This window comes from Mesocricetus auratus, unplaced genomic scaffold (genome assembly GCF_017639785.1).
Source record: "Mesocricetus auratus isolate SY011 unplaced genomic scaffold, BCM_Maur_2.0 Super-Scaffold_100028, whole genome shotgun sequence".
NCBI lineage: Eukaryota > Metazoa > Chordata > Mammalia > Rodentia > Cricetidae > Mesocricetus > Mesocricetus auratus.
In genome coordinates, this window is record NW_024429209.1 from 24,604,410 (window position 1) to 24,621,641 (window position 17,232).

Consider the following 17,232-nt stretch of genomic DNA (forward strand, 5'->3'; position numbering starts at 1 on the left):
CAAACTGAATCATAGCCATCAAAGCAATTTGATCCTTCTATCCTCACCTAGCTGGGGATTTCCAGCACCCACGCAGTGTGCCCCACCACCTACCCACGATGCTTAGGAGGGCAGTTGGCTAGGTCACCTGGCAGCGGTAACATGTGCCAGTCACCTTGGGCAACAGGACTTTGATAAAGAGGGCCCCAGCAGTAGGCACACACGGCTCTGGGGTCGCTCAGTTTATTGGGAAAATGGGCACTGAGCGTGGTGAGTGCTGGTGCGGAAGCTCGGGGCGGGGGCGCTTTTCCTCTTGAAGAATTTCCACTGGACCTTGATGGCGAGCATCCAGTCGCTGACGTAGAGCCTCTTACAAGCGGAGGTGCAGACATGCGCCTGGCAGGGGAGCGGGGTGGAGGGGCCGCGCCTGGGGCGGGGGCGGGGGCGGGGCCAGTTCCGGGGGCGGGGCTGGGGGCGCGGCGCGGCGCCGTCAGGGAGGGCCACGCCGCGGGCGCCCGAGCTTCACTTGCCCGCTTTCTGCGCCTTCTGTGCGGACTTGGTGACCTTGCCTGCGCCGCCGCTCTTCTTCTCGACGTTCTTGATGACGCCCACGGCCACAGTCTGCCGCATATCGCGCACGGCGAAGCGGCCTGTGGGGAGAGATGCGTAAACTGCGGGGGGGCGCCCAGGATGCAGTGCGCAGGTGCATTGGGCATCCGCAGAACTGCTTAATGCCGCTTAAGGGATGTTAAGGGGGGGAATCACTCGACTTGCTGTGGGTCCCGGGGAAGCCCTTTGGGGGTTCTTCCTCAGAAAAGAAGCACCATCCCAGATGTGTCTGTCAAGCACAGAGAGGGATGGATGGTGGTGTGTGTGCGTGTGCGTGCGTGTGCGTGCGTGTGCATGCGTGTGTGTGTGTGTGTAATAAAACCTCCTACTAAATGTTGCATGCTGCACGTTGCTCGGTAGTTTACCATAGTAAAGGAACCCCTGGCCCCGCCCACAAGCAGTGCATTGGTGCGTTGACCCCAGCTTGGGTCAACCACCATCTTGGGTTACACCTTGGATCACCCAGCTCACCGAGAGGTGGGTACTGTGAGAAACTCTCCACACACATGGGCTTTCCGGGAACCATCTCCACAATGGCTGCATCACCAGACTTCAGGGACTTGGGGTTGTCCTCCAGCTTCTTGCCAGAACGCCGGTCAATCTTCTCCTTCAGCTCGGCAAACTTGCAGGCAATGTGGGCCGTGTGACAGTCGATAACGGGCGAGTAGCCGGCGCTGATTTGCCCGGGGTGGTTCAGGATGATGACCTGGGAGCAGAGTTGAAGACAGGGCCAGTGCTAGGTGGGGTGGGGTGGCTCCAGTCACAGGGTCACCTCCCAGTCCCCAGGTTTTTGTGCAAGGAATGCTCGGACCACAGGAACGCCGCTTCTGGGTTCATACCCCAATAGTCTGCCAAAGCGTGTGGCAAGCCGCGAGGCAGTCAACAGATAGTTGCACTGTTTGAAAGAGCCAGGACTGCACAGACATATTAATCCTGACCAGAACCGAGGACCGGGACAAAACTGAACCTCAGTTATAGTGCTTCTATTACATTTCAATAAAGCTGTTCTAAAATCCTTGTCCCATGAAGAGATAGATGACAAAGAGGGTACAAGATGACTCTGGGACAGAGGTGTTTGCTTCCGGGTCTTGACCTGAGTTCAGTCCCTGGGAGCCGCAAGATGGAAGTGGAGAACTGATTCCAAGTTGTCCTCACCTCCATACATGTACTGTGGCGTATGCACACAAACACACACACACACACACACACACACACACGCACACACACACACACATACAAACCACAAAATAAGCGGGTGTGATATTTTTTTAAATTAAGAGAATGAAGTGCTACAGTGATACCCCAGGCAGTAAGTTAATAAAAGCCTTTCTAAAGGCCAAAGATCCCAGAGTATAACTGCCCTGATGTTCTGCTTACCTGCTGGTAACTCTGAGCACACATTTAGCCTCTGAACACTGAGTGGCCTTAGGGTGAAATGGAGGGTGTTCCCCTTCAGCGCCAGGTGAAGGGCCAGAAGCCACTGCTCTTTGACACCCCAGCCCTTCTCTCCCCCTGTTCTGAGAGAAGGGGTGTCCACACACACGCTCGTGCAGCCACCCACCTGGGAGGTAAACTGGGCAGCCTCCTGGGGAGGATCGGATTTGCTGTCCCCACAGACATTGCCCCGGCGGATGTCCTTGACAGACACGTTCTTCACGTTGAAGCCGACGTTGTCACCAGGCAGGGCCTCGCTGAGCGCCTCGTGGTGCATTTCCACAGACTTCACCTCTGTGGTGATGTTTACCGGTGCAAAGGTCACCACCATCCCAGGCCGAAGGATGCCAGTCTCCACTCGGCCCACAGGCACAGTCCCAATGCCTGGGACAAGAGGGGGTTAGGTAAGAGGGCGGGCCAGAGGAGGGGGTGCAGGGCAAAACAAAAAGCAGAGGGAGGGTCAGCGAGTAGACAGAGTTCAGGGCTTGCTCCTCTCTGAAGGTGTCAAGGGAAATGGACTCGTGGAGGGAGTAAGGAAACAGGGGGTCCCCAGACAAGCAGAGGGTGATATGACAGCAGGAGAGTCCCCCCTGGCCCAGCAAGGGAATAAGAGACGAAATCAGAGTTCCCGGGATTCAAAAGGTAAGGGTCAGGGCAGAGAAGGGGGGAATGGGGTCATCTCCCAGAGGACAGCTATCCCTCATAGGGAACATCAACAACAGCATCCTCTCTCTGTCTCTGTCTCTGTCTCTGTCTCTGTCTCTGTCTCTGTCTCTCTCTCAGAGCCACAGGCAGGCATGGGCCAACTCACTGGGATGCTCTCACCCACACAGGACTCCCCAAGTCCTGCTGTAGCATTGTGGTTCTACCACTGAAGAACCACATCTGGCCCCAGCACTTCCGGCAGGCCTGCCCACACTGGCAGTGTGGTTACCACAGGGACATCCCAATGAGCAAGTGGCCGGGCGAGGGAGCACCGCTCTCTGCCATCTCCTGGAAGCTTGGGGGTGGTGTCATTATGGGGTGATGGAGAAAAGCCAGCAGTTGTGTCCTGGGTTGGAGTAAGCATCAGCATGGTATCCTCATTCCTCCCCCTTTGCTTGTCTCATGTTTGGCTTTGGTTCCTACTGACTAATGACTTGCATTTCTCATTCCTGGACTAGGACCGCCTCCCATGAGACAGGCGTCCCCTCACCCTGCAGGTGAAGTGCAAGTCAGTTCAATGCTCCCATCTAATGTCCCCAGCTCCTAGCTGAATGCTTGGGGAGCTGGAGAGTGGAGAGGGAATCCTCTCCAGGTGAATGGGTGGATGATTGGATGGATGGATGGATGGATGGATGGATGGATGGATGGATGGATGGATGGAGATGGGTAGGAGGGGTGACTGAGTAGGCAGATAGATGTGGACGGATGGATAGAACAAGAATCAAGGGTGCTGGATAAATGGATGGGTGTGAAAGAACATGGTGTTGGGAGAGAGGTGGGAGAGAGACAACCAGCCTGAGGGTTTCTTGTTGATGTCCTTCCTGGTCGAGGTTAGGGACAGAGTCTGCAAGCCCTTACGGGGAGCAGTGAGCTCCCATACTCATCTTGGGTCTAGCGAATTCATTACCACCCGCCTTCAATGCTGAGACCTCACTCACCACCAATCTTGTACACATCCTGCAGTGGGAGGCGGAGGGGCTTGTCAGTGGGGCGGGTTGGGGGCAGGATTGTGTCCAGGGCTTCTAGCAGGGACACGCCACTTGCATTTCCTTCCTTGCGTTCTACTTTCCAGCCCTTAAACCACGGCATCTGGGCAGGAGGGAGGAAAAAAAAAAAAGGTGCCAATTATCGGGCAACCCACCTGACCACACCCTCAACATCAGATCTTTGAGATTCTGGGAGTGGCACCTGCCTAAGGGATAACCTGGGCAGGGGGGAGGCTCACTGTTAAAGCTTCAGAATAGCTTGCTCCCCATAACCTTCTCACTCACATTCCCAACCTCACAGGGACCCTGAACAAACGTAACTTAGAGAAGAGTGACGGGGCAAAAAAGCAAAACAAAACAAGCAAACCAAAACACCTCCCCAGGCTGTACTGTCATGTCCCCAACACTGACAAAGGAGACCTCCCAATTGGGCCTGATTCCCTAATCCCTCAGGGACCTGGTCAATCACAGCCCTAGACAGGTCAAGTACCAGGGGGGGCAGAGGCTCAACCCTGGCCAATAGCCTTGTCAAGGATAAAGTCCAGCCTCTGCCCCAACCCCAGAAGCTCTGCTGGTTACCAAGCTGTCTTCAAGCTCAGGGTCTACCACCACCACCACCACCATCACCACCACCAGAGCCTCTCTGGAGGATGACTTCAAACCCTCCTGACACAGAGCTCCTCACGGTCCAGCTGCCACAGACAAGAAGTAAATCCACGGGGGGGGGGGCTGTGTGTCCTCCTGCCTTTGTCTTTACGACAAGATCTCAGGCACCTCACAGGTCAACAGATGGCTCTTGAAGCATGGGTGAACAGAGCCCCCAGAGCACAATAGAGTGGTAGGAAGCAGGGAGGACCCTGCTGGTCTAAGGTCTCCAGGGGATTCTAAGGTCCTGATAATCGTACATCAGCAAGAACAACATGGAGTATCCCCTGCCTGCCAAACTCTATCCTCATACCACCCTTGGTCTCCTGCCTATCCCCAGAGAGCCTATGCAAAGCTGGCCAAAGTTGAGTGCCCACCTCTCTAGGACAGGGGTCTCTTCTGGATAGACCAAGATCTATGTCCCAGGCTCTCTCTGGAAAAAAAAAATGTCTCCCTCCTCACCCAAAACTCAGAGACCCAGAGCTGCAGAAGCTTCAAGCTTCCCAGAGGACCAGCCAAGAGACATTCTTCTACTCTCCAGGCCAACCCAGGGATATGCATGCTTCCCAGATACAACCCACTTCAGACCTCAGAGGAGGCCTTGTGACCTTGCTGGTCCTGCACAGTATCCAAAATTAGGACAGTGGCTTGGGAGAAATAAAAACTGATGCCCTCACCTCCGGCCCAACAGGCTGTGGCCAGAGGAGGAGCCTCGCCTTCCTCTTTTGGCCTCATGGGGAGGCTGAGCTAGAGGACCCCAAGTGCAGGTCCCTTACGAGGAGGTGTCCCCAGGAGGCTGGCACTCATCACTACAGAAACCCAACTGAACCACTGGAAGCTCAGCCCAGCCTGACTTAGAGTCTTGTAGCCTGGGGCTCCTGGGAAGGTCAGTACTGCCCCAACACCTATCTTCACTCACGTTGGGCGAAGGCTCCAGCATGTTGTCACCGTGCCAGCCTGAGATTGGCACGAAGGGCACCGTGGCTGGGTTGTAGCCAATCTTCTTGATGTAGGCGCTGACCTCCTTGACAATCTCGTCGTAGCGCTTCTCGCTGTAGGCTGGCTCCGTAGAGTCCATCTTGTTGACACCCACAATGAGCTGCTTTACGCCCAGAGTGTAGGCCAGGAGGGCATGTTCCCGGGTTTGCCCGTTCTTGGAGATGCCCGCCTCAAACTCACCCACACCGGCTGCCACGATCAGCACTGCACAGTCCGCCTATCCAACAGATCAGAGACGGTGAGGCTCCTGGCCCAGCCTTTTACTTAGCCCCGCCACCCACAAAATGGGACCTGGGCAGTTATCCTGGGGATAGAGACTCGGGATCTCCTCCTTTAGGGTAGCTAGCAGGGGACTCCTTCACTAAGCTCTGAGTCAAGAAGGCCCAAAACTGGTCATCAGCTCCATCACCAGCAGGCTATGTGCCCTTGGATGGGGCATTGGCTTCTGGTTCTGTCCTGCCTGCCAGTGATTGTCTGGTTCTGACTTATTTTCTACCCACATCTCGTCCCTAATGTGGCCTCTTCTACAAAAATCTGTCTGTGAAGGACATGCCTTCAGTTTCCCCTCCGTCTGACTGCTGGCCCCGACCGTGGCTGGGTAACCCTGCAGGCACCCCATCTAGCTGAGATATAAGCACTGACTCAGTCCTTGAGGAACTCTGTGCCAAGCAGGATGGAGGTGACCTGGGGTGGAGCTCTGTCCTGGCAGGGAATACAAGAGGCACTGACACCTCAGGAGAGCCCTTGGGCTCGGTACCCTCCATGCACACCTGCGATGTGCCGGTGATCATGTTCTTGATGAAGTCCCGGTGGCCTGGGGCATCAATGATGGTAATGTAGTACTTGGTGGTCTCGAACTTCCAGAGGGAGATGTCGATGGTGATACCACGCTCCCTCTCTGCCTTCAGCTTGTCCAGCACCCAGGCATATTTAAAGGAGCCCTTCCCCATCTGGAAGGGTAGGGGCACAACTCAGGATAGGGCACAAGACTCAGGGGGTCACATTCACCTGTCAGGCATGCCTTGGGCCATGGAAACAGCCATGAGAGGTTAGGGTTGGGCTAAAGCACCTTGAAGCAAGGACCTCCATACCATCTCTCTGGCACTGACGCCCAAACCCTGCTCTGCTACCCAGATCAGCCAGCCCCATTCCCACTCACCTCCTAAGTGGTTGTGGACACACAAGTCCCCCAGAAGGGGGGCGTGAGGGTCTGTATATTGCCAGACTTCATTAACCTCCCATCCCTGGTGAAGGGTCCCTCACTACCTGAGGCTAAGGTTCCACACCCTAGTCACTTATAGATCAATTATCTCATTGGGTTTGGGACTATTAAAAAAATTCTGAGTCATTATTTCAAAAAAATGAAATTAAGAAAATAAACAAATTGGTCAAGGTTTTGAGCTCTTTCTGTAGCTGATGAGTACTTCCAACTAGCTTGGAGGCATTCCCTCCCCCCCCCCGTCCCCTTACAACAAAATAGGAGAAGAAAGAACACCCCCACTCAGAGCAAGCCTAGCTTCTCTCTGCCAACTAGTGCCAGGGTGAGACTCCTACAGCCTGGGCCACAACTGTGGTCATTGCTCAGCCAGAATCTCACAGGACAGGCTTCTGCATTCCAGGGATGATGCCCAGCCTGGAGGAGCTGTCCAGACAAAACCCAGCTGGGACCTGACCCAGGTGACCTTCAATCCCTCAGCTCCCTGCTACCACCTCCCCTCAGAATAACCTCTTAAGGTATCCCCAGACACACAGAGTCGTGGCTCAAAACCCACATACACACTGGAGCAGAGGTTCAGCACAGAGAGCTGCTGCCCTCAGGCCTGGCCTTAGCTCTTTTCCAGGAGCCAGCTCTTCTTGGAGCAGAGAAGAGAATCCAGTTACAACCACTGCTCATTCGTAGGTCTCAGCCAGGAGCAGGCTACCAAGACCCCCTACTCCAGGCACCATCCTGAACCAGCAATCTTCCCCAGCTTATCTGGAGAAAGTGGAGCTGGCAAGACTGCTGCCTGTCAATCAGCTATTAATAGCATCCTTGAGCCCTGGCTGTTGCAGGGCAAGTGAGGGCAGCACCACATCCAGTATAACTTCAGCCCTGGGGAGTGAAAGGATAAGGCTTGAGGGCTCTCTGGCCCACTGAGGCCAAGAGTCCAGAGCCCTCTGGTGGATCTGGGCAGGACACACATCCTCCCTCCCTCGGTCTGGAGCAAATCCTGCAACATTCTCAGAGGGAGGCTGCCCTACTTACCCCCACCCCCCAGACACCCATATCCTTTGCACTGAAGGTATAAACCAAGCAATGCAAGCAGAAGGCCCATGGTGCTCACCTCTGCTGCCTCCTTCTCAAACTTCTCGATGGTCCTTTTGTCGATGCCCCCGCATTTGTAGATGAGATGGCCTGTCGTGGTGGACTTGCCTGAGTCCACATGGCCAATGACCACAATGTTGATGTGTGTCTTCTCCTTGACCATTCTGCCTGGTTGAGGGAGGGGTTATCACTGTGGGGGCTCTGGCACTGTGTTGAGGGTGTGCTGGGCAGGAACTCTGTGGGGCCAGTGACAAGGGAGATGGGTGATTACGAAGCCGGAGAGAGCCCAACGGAGACGCCCACACTATTCTTGTTGTTGTTTGAGAGCTTGCCCCCACCCAGCCACCTGAGGTTGGATGAGGGAGAATGGTTTGCCCCCCACCCTGATCCTAGCCCAGTATAGCCAGGTTGCACTCATAAGCCACCTGTTCCTCTACCTTAGCCCAAATGGTTCCTTGGAGTGTAAATATTTGGAGAGTTGATTTGGAAGAAAGTTCCTTAAGGAAGGGTTAATCCGGTCTGGACATCACAGAGCTGCAGGCTGAGTGATCCTCTGTGGCAGCCAGGAGCTCTGTGATGAGTCACTGTGCCCAGCTCTCCAGTGCCTCGTCCTCCCTGTCCTCGATGCCGCCACCACCACCACCACCCCCCCCCCGACACACACACACACACACACACACACACATACAGCCCAGGGAGGGACACTGCCCTACCCCCATCTGCTGCCACCATGGAGAAAAGGCCAGCACTCCTCAGCCCCTCCACAGGCAAGGGCGCCATCTTCCTATCTCTGCCCACAGGCTGGCAGGGGAGACAGCTGGATGGTGCCCAGGCATGGGCCCAGAATAGCTCAGGCCCTCCCCATACTCAAGCAGGGGGCAGCCATCAGGGCTGAGAGGTGAGTGTCCTGTTCTAGCCAGAGGAATAAAAATCTCACCCTAGTCCAGCTCAGCAAGTGCCCTCACAGATGCCCTCTCCCTTGCCCCTACCATCTGATCCAGGCCCTGGGTCTCAGTACCTGCGCATCACAGGTCAATGGAGAAGCTCGAGGCGGGGGCGGGGGTGGGAGGGGTGTGGGGGAGCAATCCTAGGGTGGGAGCCACGTAGGGCAGGGTAGGGGTCATCAGGTTTCACCACCTCTCCCGCCCCTCTCTGACAAACCACTAATACCCCCCCAGAGCCCGGAACCATACCAACACCTGCACCAACCAGCCTGTCCAGGCCCGCAGGAGAGCCCCAAGGTCATGGTGACAGTGTGATCGCAGGCTTCAGGAGAAGACCCCCCCCACAGTCCCCGCCACTGTCACCAAGTAAACAATCGCCTAGGGGGCACACTGCCCGACTGCCACAGGGACCCACCATGCCCAGTGTGCAACCGAGAGACCCCCAGCCCAGGGGTGTAGCACAGCTAGGTGCCGCGTGTCCCCTCTACCTTGGGTTGGGTTCCCAGGGAAGCGAGCCTCCGGTGGAAACCTAAGCAACAGTCGCAGACCTGGATGTGCGTCCTTACCCAGAGCCGAGGTCTCAGTCAGAGGGACTGGCGGCGGCGGCGCCGGCGGTTTTATCTCTCCAGGAGGGGGTCCACCTATTGACGGTGCCGGCGCAATGCACTGCGCCCCTGCAGTACAGCAATGCGGTACCGGCGGGGGGAGGCGGGCGCCGGGAGGCTGGCAGATGGGGTGCGAGCTATGCGCGGACGCAGGGGCCGCGCACCCACGGGCGCGGGCCGGCGTAACGAGAATCCGAGAGGACGCAGCTGCAAAGATGCACCGGGAGCAAGCGGGAGAATCAGCGATCTAGAGCGCAGACCAGGAGAGAAAAACAGGCAAAAGGGCGGGGAGCACGCAGAGGTGGGGGCAGGGAAGCAGGGCCAGGAAGGGAGGGGCAAGGATGGAGAGAAGGGAAAGCAGCAGCAGAGAGAAGAGCTGGGATAGCAGAGACAGTGGTTGCTGGAGAGCAGGGGGGAAAAAAGGCACATCCAATGTAAAAATTGTCCTCAGGAAGGTGGAACGCAAGACGGGGAGCCAGTGAGTGGAGGGGGGAGAAGAGGCCCAAGCCCACGTCAAGGTCCCTGAGAGTCCTGATGTGGGTGGACATCCAGTGTTGGCCCGGTTCGTGATCGAATCCCAGTGAACATGAAGTTTAGTTTCCAGAGGCTCTCCGTGGCGTGATCCCCCGGTACAGTGCTTGTTCACATGGGCCCAATATGGCAGGCCCTTGAGGCCATCAGCAAGTCCAGCCAGATACAACCCTTTTTCTACCTGTTCCCTTAGGTGTGTGTGTGTGTGTGTGTGTGTGTGTGTGTGTGTGTTGCAGGGGAGGGGGATACATGAAGCCCATTGGAGCTCAGGCACACTCCTGATTGCATTCCTGCTTAGACTGTCTTTGCTAAGACCATCAAGCACATCCAAACAGAGTTGAGACCAGCCTCCTTCAGCCCCCATAGATAGGAAGTAGGGAGACTTTGAGGACTCTAGGAAGATGAATAAAACCAAAATAGGTCTTGGGGAGGGGGGTGGGTTGTGGCCACCTCACCAGAGGCTTCTTCAGAGACAGCATGCCCCGTGCTAGACATAGAAGGCCCAGGTCGGGGCCCAGCACGTCCTACTGAGACAGTGCCCATGAGGAGCCCCTGGAGATGGGTGCCCAGTAGGGCAGGCAGCTAGCAAGTGGGAAGAAGGAGTAAAAGGTGAAGCCTGAGGGGTCTGCCTGGCAGAGGGCAGCCAGAGACCAGGCAGGCCTCTCAGATGACCGGGCACTTACGAAGCCTGCTGATACTGCCAACTGGGAGCCAGGAATTAAAAATAAATTCCTGGCAAGACATTAGCATTCACCCTGCCCCGCTTGCCCAGCTCATCTCTCCGCAGGATGCCTTCCTTCTTGCATGGAGATCAGGCCTGGTTTGGGATTCAGGAGGCTGGGAGGGCTCAATAGAGGTGTCAGGAGGGTCCAGGGTCGAGAATCCTTGGGAATAGCCCCCAGTCCTTCAGCTCTGGAGTTTTCACCAGACTCCCCCTTGCCTGTGTAGTCTTCCTCTGTGTACATCTGGGACACAACAAGTCAGCAAGACTCAAGGTCAGGAACCTGCCCACCTAGAGGACTGACCACTGATGACAAGATGTCATATCCTTCCTGAAACACCTATACATTGACCTAGGGGAGGCAGGTCAAAAGTACCTCCCTATCATTAGGACGTACTTTGCCTACCAGTGCAAATCCCTGAAGCCTTTGCTGGCATGGAAGATCCTAGGAATATGCAGGAAAAACAAATCTTCAGTGGGTAACAGTGCTAACCCCACTGAACAGCCTTGAAGCCCACAGTTCCAAGAGGCTACTAACCCGGCAGCATTAAACAATTGCCAGACACTCAATAGCTCCAGCAACTGAGCAGCTATTGCCCCCATCTGCATGTAGCCTCCAAGCTCAGTGCTGGGACTAAACCCCAAGGCAATAGTGCTGGGATGGGGCTTCCTAGGGGGCGTTTAGGTTCTGTGAGCTCCAGCCTTATCCATGGATTAAATGCTACCATTAAAAGTGCCTATGCCATCCTAGAACCTTCATCGAGTGACTGATGGAAGCAGAGACAGATACCCACAGCTAAACACTGAACTGCACTACTGAAACCCAGTGACAGAGATGGAGGAGTGATGGGCAAAGGGGTCAAGACCATGATGGTGAAATCCACAAAGACAGCTGACCGGATAAGGGGGAACTCTTGAATCCCAGACTGATGCCTGAGAGGCCAACAGGGGACTGGTCCAGACTCCATGAATGTAGTCTCAGTGAGGAGGCCACAGAAATCACTGGGGCCTTAGGTAGTAGATCAGTGTTTATCATGGTTTATGAATGATCTTTGGGAGCCCATTCTCTCAGCCTAGACACAGGTCCTTCTCTGGATGAAATGACAGACTTTGGAGATCCCCCCCAAGGAGGGCCTCACCCTCCCTGGGGAATGATGTGGGGATTGGGTTTGGGGCTGGGGGGGCTGGTGGAGGGACAAGGGAGGAGGGATGGGAGAGGGAGCAGGGATGGACATGTGAAACACTCATGTTTCTAATTTAAATTTAAAAAAATTTTTAAAGTGCCTATGGAGGACTCTCCTGCTGTCCACTTTCAGCTATGGGGCCTAGTTGAGCCCGTTGTCAGGATTTTGGGTTTCTAGTCTCTTCAACTGCATAGTTAGTAGTAGTACTTAAATGACTAAGAAGTCAGCAATACCGCATAAAAGCGGGTCCTATAAATAGACCTGGGGACCCCAAAACCTATGAGGAAACTGGGCAAAGAAAAGCTAAGCCCACTGCCTGAGATGACACAGCAAGTAGGTGATTGAAAACATTAGAACCATGGACAGTACGGCTTCCAGATTGAAGCTGGATCTCACCTGTGACCTGCTTCTCAGTTACTGATCACAGTGACCCTGGGAAGCCGCTAGAGGGGGGGCAGGGAAAGCAAGGAGGGGCTACAGGAAACCAGGATTCTTCCTAGGGGCAGTGTGGAGGGCAGGGCACAGGCTCTGTCCCTCCTCAGCTCCTCTGGGAGCCCCCCAGATGCCATCTTCAAGCTGCCTGGGGAGACAGCATCCCCCTCGTTGGCTGGTGGGGGTTTCACAAATGTTGGGAATGAAGATCCAGCTAAAATTAACCGTTATCAAGCTGCCAGCCCTGCAAATAAACCTGCCTCCCATTGGCTGGTGGTGATGTCACTGTCAGGTTAATAATAGCTACAGTGCCCAGCTAACCACCTGTGTGGGTGCCTTCTGTGAGCCATGGCCAGGCCAGCCTCCTGGAGTCAATGTCCAACAGATGTGTGCCATTTGGCCTCAGGTGGCTTATTCGGGGCCTTAGAGACAGGGTGAGGGTCTGGGGACGCCTTCTAGCCAGAGAGTTCCCAGGAAGCTTCACCTGGTTTGAGCTGCCAGATACCTTCTGGTCCCAAAGCACAGTCCTTGGGCATGGAGCCCTTAACCAGTCATCTACCTGAGCCTGAGTCCTGGGCAGTCACTGAAACAAAGTCCTCCCTTGAGACCAGCTTCCAGGCAGGTACCAGGAGACTGAGTGAGCTCCTGAGGCAGTAAATAAACTGAGGGGATGTCTGGGCTCTGGGGCCACTCCTTGATAATTCAGTACCTTCCTGAGTTAGAGCTGCTGGGCGGGTGGCAGATAAACTGCATACCTGGAAAACAGCTGAATTTCAGGCTAACCAGGACCCCAAATATACTATCCTCCAAGGCATTGGGCCTGTAAGGTCTGAGACATCCTGAGTCTGTCAGAGAGCCCAGAGCTGCAGGGAGCTGTTGCCATGGTGAGCAGCAGCTCAAGCAGGCAGGAGGCTCCTCCCTCCTCCTCCAGGGAGCCCAGCCCTATATCATCCAAGGAGCAGAGAGAGCTGTTCATCCTCTGGAAACCAGTAAGAGTATGACAGACACTGTGGGACACAAGTCACATTCCACCAACGCCACACAGAAGACCAGTTTCTACGCCCAGAAACAGAAGGTAAAAACCAGGAGAGTCTTCAGGCCCCCGAGCTGGCAGTCATTTCATCTAGAGGGAAACACATCAGACAAGTCACTCTCCACGGTCAAGTCCAGCAGTAGGATGGAGGGGTGTGGCAGGTCTTCTCGGGACTCACTGGATGCAAAGCTCTCTTCAGTGTCCCTGTCTTTAGTTGGGGAAAGGGCACCACAGCAGCTGTGTATTTGACTGCCCAGGGAACAGTACTCACAAGGGCCTGTAGGAGCCTCTTGAAAAGAATTGCCTTACAGTAGGCAGGAACCCTGAAGGGGACAGCCAACCTTAGGTGTAACCATGATCTGCATCATCCAGAAAACCTGGAAGGCCATCATCCAAGAGTCACACCTGGGGCCAACGGGACACAGAGTAGGTACAACATGGGGAGGGTAAAGTCCTTAAAAAAATGATTTATTCGAAACTATGTGTATGAGGGTGTGCCTATACATGTAAGTGCAAATGAGACGTTGAATCCCCCGGGCACTGGAGTTACCGATAGCCGTGAGCTGCCCGATTTTGCTGTTGGAAGCAGTTCTCCCAAAGGGCAGTACATGCTCCTAGCTACTGAACTATCTCTGGTCCCACGCAGATCCTTTTGAAAGAGCGTGAACAGACTTAGAACACTGCACAGTTTCCAGACAGTGAACACACCCTTGGGATCAACATCCAGCTGGCTCCCTTGTGCCCCTCCTGGCAATTGCTACCTCTCAGAGGGCCACCCAGTCAGGACTCCTGACACAGATTCATTGGAGCTGTTTTTTTGTTTTGTTTTGTTTTGTTTTCGGGACAGGGTTTCTCTGTATTGTTTTGGAGCCTGTCCTGGAACAAACTTGGTAGACCAGGCTTGGTCTTGAACTCACAGAGATCCACCTGCCTCCGCCTCCCGAGTGCTGGGATTAAAGGCGTGCGCCACCACCGCCTGGCTTGGAGCTGTTTTTTAAACAGTACAAAGTGAAGCCTCCAATCGGCATCCCATCTGACTCCCCTCCTCGTCAGCTTCCTGTAACCATGACAGACACCTGATAGGAGCTGCTAAGAAAGTGGCAGTCTCATCTGCCCTCAGCTTCGGGGTTCCATGCCAAGGCTGCACACTGTGGTAGGGATATGCCAAAGAACAAAATCGCTCACCTCCTATCCAGGAAGCAAAAAGAAAGAGAGAGGGCCAGGCCTCCCAGTCCTCCTCAAGGGCGCATTCCATCATCCTAAAGACCTTCTCCTTGGCCTCTGCTCTAGAGAACCCACAGTCTCCCAACAGCCCCACCTTAGGGACCACGCCTTCAGACACACGGACCTTTGAAAGCATCCACCATCCACGCCACGGTGTACATCATCATGGCTGTGAGATTCAGCCACACTGTGTCAGATGCCATAATTTGGTTTTTGTGGATGAATATTAATTATTCCACACAGTTTTAACCTGCCATGTGTAAGCAAACCTGTCATAAACGGGTGTGTTTGTGTCACGTGTGATACCTCTGAAACACAGGGTCAAAGGCTTTGGTGTACTGCCTCTTGACTCTGAATTCAACCCCTGTGATGGAGGACAGGATGTGTATCAATACCTCCGTGGGACCAGGCAGAATCTATTCTCCTGGTAACAGTGACTCACCAGGAGCAGCTGGAAGCCCTTAGTGACTGAATGACTGGGTGACTGACCTCCCTCACTGTGCATGGCACTGTCCTCATTCCTCACATATCTGGTTTCCTTTCACTGTGTACAGAGCTTTGGGAAGTGACGCTGGGTTCTGTGGTCGCCTCTGAAGATGGCTGGCCTTTGTTCAATTGACGTTCAGCTACCAGATCTACACAGACTGCTTTCCAAGGTGTTAGAGCCACCCTCGTGACTCCTCCTGGGTGCCGTTCAGCCTTCAGCCTCTGTCTCCCCTGGATGTATCTAGGGCAGGCATTACTATAAATTGAAGTCCTTCCTCAAATAAATAAAAATAAACAAGGAGGCCCACACATGCTGGCGGGACCCATTGCTGCTCGGTGCTGTTTGTTTTCTTAGAATCTCCTCTCTATTCAGACATGCGGTGGCCTCAGCCTGGATGAAGTCCAGTGATTCACACCCTTGGGTATTTCTCTGTCTTGGTTCACAGGGCCCTAAGACTGTAAGCAGCTGGAATGTGAGAGCAACTAGTACCTCCAGGCCCCATCTCATAGCCTACATGACAGATGTTCCTTCTGGCTGGGGGGAAGCCAGGAGGGTACATGCATTACTAAGGAGCTTCCAGGCTGTTAGTCAACGAGAAGAGTTAAGTTTCCCTGGTGACCAGAGAACATCTTTTCACGTAATGACTGGGTGTTTGTCCACCTCTGGAGAAAAGTCTAGTCAAGTCCTTGACCCAGTTTAAATTGAGTTATTTATCTTTTTTTTCCCCCGTGTGTCAAGTTTTGAGAATTCTTTGTAGATCTGAGCACAAGTTCTTTGTCAGATGCGTGATTTGAAAATATTTTCTTCTAGTCTATAGGCTGCTTTTCAGTCTCTTAACAGTATGCTCACAATGTGTGTGTGTGTGTGTGTGTGTGTGTGTGTGTGTGTGTGTGTGTGTATTTTTTTTCCAGCATGGTGGAGTAGACTTGCAGGGTCAGCAACTCTGGGCTTTACACACCATCAGCCTGGTGTCTGGTAGTTTTGTAACCCTCTGCTTCCAGGAGGAGTTAAATGGCTTCAGCAGCTTGTAACAAGTGACACTAAGTGACATCTTCTAATGGGACAGCTGTCACACAGGCTTTGAGTATTGGACTCCTGGCTCCATGGCAAGCATTACACCCCAGCCCAGGGTGTCTGTCTGGGGTCTAGCTTTTGGTCTAGTATATCTGAGACCCTGTGTCCTGAGGGCTCTCTGGAACACCTGCAGCTACCCAGGCATGCAGTTTCTCTCCCTTCTGTCCCTGTTTATCCCCATCTCCTAACCGCTCTTGACCTACCTGTTACTTTCACCATCTTTCGTGGTCTCTGCCCCCCCCCTTTCTCATTGTTTCTTCAGCTGACACCACGGTGCATGCCATCACCAGCCCCCTGTGCCGCGGCCACCTCTGCCACGGCCACCGCTGGTGCACTGTTTCCTGCTCAGCTCTCTCCACCAAAGGTGATCAAAAGTAGGCCAGGAAAACCACTGCGGTGTTGCAACACCAGGTGGCAGCAAAAGAAGTCATCTCCCTGCCAGCCTACAAAATAAGCACACAGCCTGAACCTCGAGCTACGGAAGGGTTCTGACCGAGGTGTGTGCACCAATCGCAACATTCCTTCATGCAAATAAAAGACCGGGTCTGTATCAATTCCAAGAGCATGCTGGGACATCAGGAGAAGTGTCCACTTTGGGTCTCTGTGCAAAAGTCTGGTGTCATCATTCTCATAGTATCTTAATCTTTTTCCACTTCTCCCTGGTCTTGGGGCTCCCCTCCCCTAAACTACCAAGACCATGGGCCTAAACATTTCAAATGTAACCCCTAAGAAAAAAATCTTCCCCCAGACTCCTTAACTTTACCTCTCTGTCTGTCCCCAGTCTATCTGTCCCAGCAGATTTCAAACCAGCTACAGACTGCTCCAGCAATTCCCCAGATCCAGGTGTTACCTCAGAATCTACATCCTAGGCGGATCCAGAGTGGCTAGCCCCAGTTGGTCCAGCCTCACAGACTGCTCCAACTTGGCCTATGGTTTCCCTAGCCCTAGATGGTCCCACAGAGCCTGGACAGCAAGTGAAAACAGCCTGTTCTTCCTGGACTTGGCCAGCATTCCAACTCTCTTGGAGCCCTAACAAGTGCACCCCAGTGTCAGCAGGAAGTAGTCAAAGAAGATGATGTTGCCTCTTATCATTTATTATCAACAAAAGGCCGGGCATTCAGTCTCAAACCCTGGGACAAATGGCTGAAGTGCCTATTTAACATATCAAAGCAGACCTGGCCACCAGGTTCTCCCAGCATCCTTCAATGGTAATCTGTTACAGGGTATGACTGGCATACCCCCGCCCTCTACCCTCCTTCCCCCAACTCTCCAGCTGAGGGTATGGGCTCCTTCCCCCAGAGGCTCTTCCCTATATAATCCAGATGTTTTGGTTAC

General features: G+C 54.1%; 1 protein-coding gene and 1 long non-coding RNA gene across 5 annotated transcripts; one reads left to right on the forward strand and one right to left on the reverse strand.

Moving 5' to 3' along the window:
- Positions 1–208: 208 nt before the first annotated feature.
- Positions 209–9,457, reverse strand: Eef1a2 (eukaryotic translation elongation factor 1 alpha 2). Of its 4 annotated transcripts, none has more exons than XM_013116701.3 (8): positions 9,173–9,457; positions 7,682–7,830; positions 6,128–6,307; positions 5,278–5,574; positions 3,666–3,816; positions 2,150–2,406; positions 1,060–1,294; positions 209–629 (listed from the first exon to the last, which is right to left on the reverse strand). In XM_013116701.3, the coding sequence occupies exons 2-8, from the start codon at positions 7,823–7,825 to the stop codon at positions 502–504; spliced, it is 1,392 nt and encodes a 463-aa protein (XP_012972155.1). In that variant the 5' UTR covers positions 7,826–7,830; positions 9,173–9,457; the 3' UTR covers positions 209–501. The 4 variants fall into 4 exon arrangements, with proteins under 4 accessions (XP_012972155.1, XP_012972156.1, XP_005074597.1 ...); XM_013116702.3 differs by having other exon boundaries at positions 9,095–9,457; XM_005074540.4 differs by having other exon boundaries at positions 7,682–7,898; positions 9,173–9,456.
- A 2,237-nt stretch (positions 9,458–11,694) lies between these two features.
- Positions 11,695–15,149, forward strand: LOC121134555. Its single transcript, XR_005871646.1, has 2 exons — positions 11,695–13,154; positions 14,891–15,149. It is a non-coding gene; the product is annotated as an uncharacterized LOC121134555 (long non-coding RNA).
- The last annotated feature ends 2,083 nt before the right edge of the window (positions 15,150–17,232 follow it).

Excerpts from the sequence above, each read along its gene's own strand:
- Eef1a2 (XM_013116701.3), bottom strand. The coding sequence starts at position 7,825 with ATGGTCAAGGAGAAGACACACATCAACATTGTGGTCATTGGCCATGTG. Across the intron at positions 3,817-5,277 it reads TGCTGGAGCCTTCGCCCAAC|ATGCCGTGGTTTAAGGGCTG; the intron begins GTGAGTGAAGAT and ends CCTCCTGCCCAG. Across the intron at positions 1,295-2,149 it reads CTGCCCAGTTTACCTCCCAG|GTCATCATCCTGAACCACCC; the intron begins GTGGGTGGCTGC and ends CTCTGCTCCCAG.